General features: G+C 44.8%; 2 protein-coding genes across 5 annotated transcripts in view; both read left to right on the top strand.

The window, feature by feature from the left end:
• The window catches only part of LOC117937640 (acyl-coenzyme A thioesterase 9, mitochondrial-like), a 32012-nt gene that overhangs the window by 11407 nt on the left and 14596 nt on the right, over positions 1 to 6009 (top strand). The window contains exons 12-15 of the mRNA XM_034861725.1: positions 1121 to 1206; positions 1340 to 1427; positions 1630 to 1780; positions 2005 to 2096. Coding sequence (XP_034717616.1) covers positions 1121 to 1206; positions 1340 to 1427; positions 1630 to 1780; positions 2005 to 2060 — 381 coding nt within the window. The 3' untranslated portion in view covers positions 2061 to 2096. The remainder of the gene's footprint in view (positions 1 to 1120; positions 1207 to 1339; positions 1428 to 1629; positions 1781 to 2004; positions 2097 to 6009) is intronic.
• Positions 3599 to 6009, top strand: part of LOC117937632 (pyruvate dehydrogenase E1 component subunit alpha, somatic form, mitochondrial-like) — a 6858-nt gene continuing 4447 nt past the window's right edge. The window contains exons 1-3 of one of the 4 annotated variants that reach the window (XM_034861714.1): positions 3599 to 3783; positions 5060 to 5080; positions 5789 to 5944. In XM_034861714.1, coding sequence (XP_034717605.1) covers positions 3724 to 3783; positions 5060 to 5080; positions 5789 to 5944 — 237 coding nt within the window. In that variant the 5' untranslated portion in view covers positions 3599 to 3723. The remainder of the gene's footprint in view (positions 3784 to 5059; positions 5081 to 5788; positions 5945 to 6009) is intronic. The other 3 variants (XM_034861715.1, XM_034861716.1, XM_034861717.1) reach the window with 3 other exon arrangements.

The following is a 6009-nucleotide window of genomic DNA, read 5'->3' as shown; positions in this document are numbered from 1 at the left end:
GTTTGGGGTCCCCTGCTGGAGCTGCTGCCCCCGCGACCCGATACCGGATAAGCGGTCAAAGATGGATGGATGGACACACTAGAGCTTTAAGCACGGTTCTATTGGTACCGGGCTCTTTTGTGGTACTATGTTCTCTAAATCCCACGCCCAGGAGCGTCTGTCTGCATCCTGTTGTCCGTGCTGATGGGCCGTTAACGTGTTACCTCTATAGAGCTACGTCTCCATCTCTATAGCTGCAAGGACATTGATGGAAACCGGCCTGCACACACAGCCAGGGAGCCGGTCCTACAGCTCGAACCCACGTAAAAATTGTATAGTCTTTCTTTAATTTGGCATTTATTGAGAGGACAACTCAAACATACTGCAAAGAGCCGCAGGTTGGAGTTGAACCAGGTGAGCTGCCCGGGCACTCCAACTGCTATGGTACGGTCTCAGCAGCGTGAAATTGGGCTTTATTTATTTTTAGAAAACATATTTATACGCAACTCGTTGCAGTAGTGGTCCATGGAGAAACTAGAAAGGACAGAACAACAATTAACCCCCCCACCCCACAGCGTTTGCATTTACCTCTCCATTTTTGCACCTTGTGTCGTCCGGTCAGGGTTCGGATGTTTCAGTGAGCAGCTCCCGCAAACAAATCGTTCACACCTCGTAGAATCCTTCTTTTGTTCTGTTTCGAGTGCACGTGCCCTCTGGGTGTTGCATGGTGGCGTGCAGACTGGTTTCTACGTCCCATTCATGGTCTCCGAGCACTCAGGACCATTACGCCGATGCATCAGTCCGGCTGCCGGAGGACAGAAGCAACGCTAACCGGCACTACACCTGGGGACGAAAGGCAGCTCTTCGCATTAAAAAAAACAGCAAAACTAATGTATTTGGTTTCTCTAAATGTAATTTTATCATTATATAACATCCTGTTGACATTTGCGGAGTAGGTTTTGGGAAATGTCAGTGCAGGAGGGAAACCGATCAAACAACAAAGTGAAAGGAATCATTTCAATGTTAGGAACCCCAGAGTTTAATGGAGCAGGCGGTGGCCTATCACGGTGGCCACTGTTCCTCATTACTTCCCTGTTTTTGTGTGTGTGTGCGTGTGCGCGTGTGCGTGTGTGCACCCCAGGAGAGGAACATCTTCAACAGGATATTTGGAGGTTTTCTGATGAGGAAGGCCTACGAGTTGGGCTGGGCCAACGCCTGCTCCTTCGGGTGAGAGCTTTTTTAAGAGGAGATGACGCTGCAGAGAGAGAAAGCACCTTACCCTTAAAAGCAGAACGTTGCATTCAAGCTCACGATGTTAAAGTGTTTGTCCCCCCTCCCCTCTCCCTGGTGTGTGCTGCAGAGGATGCCGACCCAGCCTGGTAGCCGTTGATGATATCCTCTTCCAGAAGCCCGTGGACATCGGCTCGCTGCTGCTGCTCTCATCACAGGTTGGATTGTTTGAGGCATTGTAGTCTGCACGGCACAAACAGAGTCTCAACATCTTACATCTCACGGAGTTATTAACATCCCAGAGGACAGTGTAGACCTGCTCTTCTGTGAAAAGCGCAGTGAGATAACTGTTGTTGTGCGTGCGTGTGGGATTGTTTCTCAGTGATTCACCACACGGCTTTTGTGCGTTTGTTTTTCCAGGTGTGTTACACACAGGCGAATCACATCCAGGTCCGAGTTCACAGCGAGGTGTTTGACCCTCTGACCCGCCAGCACAACACCACCAACGTCTTCCACTTCACCTTCGTCTCCGACCGCGCCGTCCCCAACATCATCCCCAAGACATATGGAGGTGAGCACACGCACGCACAGAAGCACACACGCACACACAGACGTACATACACATGTAGACACTGCATGCGGTGAAAAATAAAGGGTGAAATCGGGGCGGGTACTCTCAGGAAACAGAAAGAAATTAATGTTTTTTATCCTTTGTTTTATGAAACAAACTTGCAGGTTGAAGAATTGTATTTGAAATATTTGACGCTGTTGTTTTTGTTGTTGTTGTTGTGACAGAGTCGATGCTTTACCTGGACGGGAAGAGACACTTTAATCAGACTGTGGAGCCCTGAACGCAACATGTCTGCTGCCTGCCAAAACGTGTGTGTGCGTGCGTGCGTGCGTATTAGGTTTAACTACATTTGTGGGGACCAAAAACCGGGAATACAGTATACTTATGGGGACCTGACAGCTTTGTGGGGACAAAATGCTGGTCCCCTTAACGTTAAAGGGCTTTTAGAGGACTAAGACTTGGTTTTAGGAGTAGGGTTAGAGTTAGGTTATGGTTAGGGTTAGGGTGAGGGTTAAGGTTAGGCATTTAGGTTTGATGGTTAAGGTTAGGGTTAGAGTTAGGTTAAGGTTAGGCATTTAGGTTTGATGGTTAAGGTTAGGGTTAGGGTGAGGGTTAAGGTTAGGCATTTAGGTTTGATGGTTAAGGTTAGGGTTAGGGGCTAGTGAATGCATTATGTCAATGACTGGTCCCCACGAAGATAGTGAGACACACGTGTGTGTGTGTGTGTGTGTGTGTGTGTGTGTGTGTGTGTGTGTGTGTGTCAGAGGTCGGTTGGGAAAAACAAGAATAAATGCACTTAAAACAGTATACAACGTCCTTTATGTCGTGTATTTACTCAATAAATGCAATGAACAAATTCGTATTAATCCGGACTTCACAGTCGGCCTTGTGTCTTTGCTCTCATCACGGTTTAAACAAGACACCGTTGGGGGGGGGGAGTACATTTAATTTAAAACTTAAAGGGGAGGGCTTTTGTCAAATTTTTGGGAAAAAACCTAAGTGATGTAACAGTGATGTCAATGACGTTGAACTTTATTTAATCACTGCAACTAACACAGACTGATGAGAGACACAATGAGACATTCGGGAGATAACATCTCATCATAAAAGAGATGTTTAGAGAGTTTTAAAGATATTTATATAAATCAAGCTCAATCATATATATATTTTAATGTATAGTATACACACATATATGATAAAGAGTAAGTATTTCAATTCTATTCTAACAGCTAATTCATGTATTTTTTAAATATAGAAGGTGCTCATCTCTAATGATTTTTTTCAGCATAACTAGAGAAGTTTGGTTTTCATAACTATTTAAAACAATCTGAGTTTCTGATCATCCAGTTGTGTGTCACATCGTCGTATCTAACGTCATTCCAACCTATTATCACCAGATTTACACTTATTTTTTGAATTCATGATCATTAAACTTCATTAATATGAAATTATGCCAACTTTCCGAGTTAAAACCCGCTAAAATATTACGAATATTGTGTCATTAAATATTTTGACTAAGAATAATTTCGATAATCACACAGCCTTGTTTTGTGTATGGAACCCTCCACGTCATTTTTTCAAAAGGATCAATTTGGGCATTTGGTTGAAATAAACCGATATTTGTTTTGTAGAAACTTTTTAAAACGGGTCAAATTTAACCGGAGGACAACGTAAGCATTAAATTTGTTTAATCTGTTTGTTCTTTCAAGTTTAAAAAACAAAAACAACAGCTAAGGTTTTAATTTTTTACTTTTTATTAAATCACATTTTAAAACGCGTTGAGCAGCTATAAAAACCTAGGCGGAACCTATGTTCTCCGCAGTCAGTGTTCACCCCCGGACGTTTGCCAGACGGACACTAACACGGATTTAGAACTAGCAGCCGCAGCAGCGATCCCCGTCCACCGGTTTAATCCCTTCAGAGCCGGCTTGTACTTCAGTAGCATGAAAAATATGTTAACCATCATCTCTAACGCACTTCGTAGGATCACTGGCAGGAATGTGGTGAGTGTTTTTGGGGGTAAACGTCGAGCTGGGGCCCGTTTCTTATCGATGCTAACAGCTAGCTAGCTAGCTGTTAGCATCTAGCTAGCCGGGCTTAGTTTGCCTTGGGGCTGACCTTGTGAGCATATTAGCATGTTAGCATGTTAGCACCATGGGCTAGCATCTCTGGCTTTGCATTTTGCACGTGGTAGTGAAATATGTAATGTATATCATGTGTATTTGCCTTGTGTTGTTGACTAAAAAGGTAGATTTTTAAACATGGGCATGGCTACACTGAGGAGCTACTGACCTCGGTGTCTCTATGTGGCTTTCTGGCTGTAATTGGTCTTTAATTAGCACGTGTGTCTGTGTTTGGGGGGGGGGGGGGGTTGCTGATTGGGATGCACTGATGTGATCGATACTAACCAATATCGGGTGTTACTTGGAAACAAAATGCTAAATTTAGCTTAGGTTTAGTGGAGAGATGAAACTAATACATAATGATAATTATAGAAATCAGAACTACTTTATTGGGTCAGTCTAGACAAATAGTTTAAAAAAAGATGGAGGAATGAAGGGCTGCCGTCAATCCAGGACTGGGATCAGGACCGGAACTACTTTATTGAACCCCGAAGGGAAACTCTGTGTTACAGTTGCATAAATGGAACAAATATCGGAGTATAAATAAAAAAATAAAGAAATATAACGCGACTATTAACAGTAAGTCCGGAACAAGGCAGCAGCCACGGTCCAGGTGTCGCCACAATCCAGGGACTCCTTTAATTAAAATGTCTTGATTGGGTCTACTCGACGACACGGCAAATCATATGAAATAAAATGACCAAATTGATTGATTAAAAGTATTTAATTAATTAGGAGATAACGGGTTCAGTTAAAACGCACCAGTGCATCCATAATCGCTGTGATTGGTCGACAGCGCAAAGCCATCGCCTTGGCAACAAGCATGTGGTCTGTGTTGTGGTGGTTCAGTGGCAGCAGAGGTCCCACAGTCTTGAGTTATTTGGCAAACATGCGCTCTAATTGGATTAAAAACCAGTACGCGTGCACTCTTTGGATGAGCAAACTTCAGATCTTTAGTTTTTAACCAACTGACTGTAGGATCTCTGGTTGTTTTACAGCTTTGTGTTGGAGAAGCAGAAGTCTTTGTGTTCGCTCTCCTGCTTCCATTCACTCTCTCACACTCATGCACAACAAAACCCATTCATGTCTTGCTTTTCTCCCCCCCCCCCCCCCCCCCCCCCCCCCCCCCCCCCCCCCCCCCCCACCTGAACCCTAGGGAGCCCAAACCGTGTCCGAGGTAAGCAGCTCGTTGCCCCGCTGATGTTGTTGTTGTTTCTGTAGATCCGGTCCTACGCTTCCTTCTGAACCAGGAGAATAAAACCCAATCGGTCTCACGTTATCGTTCCTGTCACCTGGAATACATCTAATCAACACTTTTAACTGTTTTTAGTTTAATTTTCCTTTTTTTTTTTTTAATTTTTTTTTTTTTTTTACTTGGATTTAATGGAAAATGGTATTTTGAAACCTCCAGTCTTGTCATTTTCTTCACACTTATGTTAATAGTATAATCTTAATGACAACAAAGGCATATCTATCTATCTAAATTTCCCCCCATAGATTTGGTTTGAGTTGTTCCGGGACAAATTACAGGACTCAAAATTGGGCGAATTGTGTGAAATACCCCGATGTTTACAGGACAAAAGGCATTTCAAATGTTGTGCCCATTGAAAGTGTGCGTGCGCGTGTGCGTGTGCGTGTGTGTGTGGCTAGCGGCTCTGAAGCTAGCTAGCTAGCTCTATCTCCTGTGGAAGTGTAGCCACCGTTGGGCTGGTGCCAGACTCCGTGTGTGTTCCTGCTTGTTTTAGCATCTGGAAGTCATCGTGTGTGTGTCCATTCTCCGTTTAGCCGCTGCTGTCGTCACCTGTAGCCGTCTCTTCACCTGTAGACTCTGTAGAGCTCCCCTGGCTGTGCTGTGCTCTGATTGGTTGGCTCCTGTGTTCCCCAGTTGCTGATTGACCTGTCAGAGTACGTCAGTGTAACATCGCCGGCGGCGCCCGCCTTGGCACAGGCCCAGCGCCAACCACCTAAACCTCCACCAGTCAGTACTAGAGCGCCTGCTGCACAGTTAGTTAGCGGCCAGGCCGACCCGCTAGACGCACCAGTAAGAACACAAGCTGCATCCTTCCTGTGTGTCTAATCACTAACCGATGGTGGGGGGGGGGGGGG

This window comes from Etheostoma cragini, chromosome 22, assembly GCF_013103735.1.
Source record: "Etheostoma cragini isolate CJK2018 chromosome 22, CSU_Ecrag_1.0, whole genome shotgun sequence".
Taxonomy (NCBI): domain Eukaryota; kingdom Metazoa; phylum Chordata; class Actinopteri; order Perciformes; family Percidae; genus Etheostoma; species Etheostoma cragini.
The sequence above is the reverse complement of the archived record's forward strand: the minus strand, read 5'-3'. Positions and strand labels throughout refer to the sequence as shown.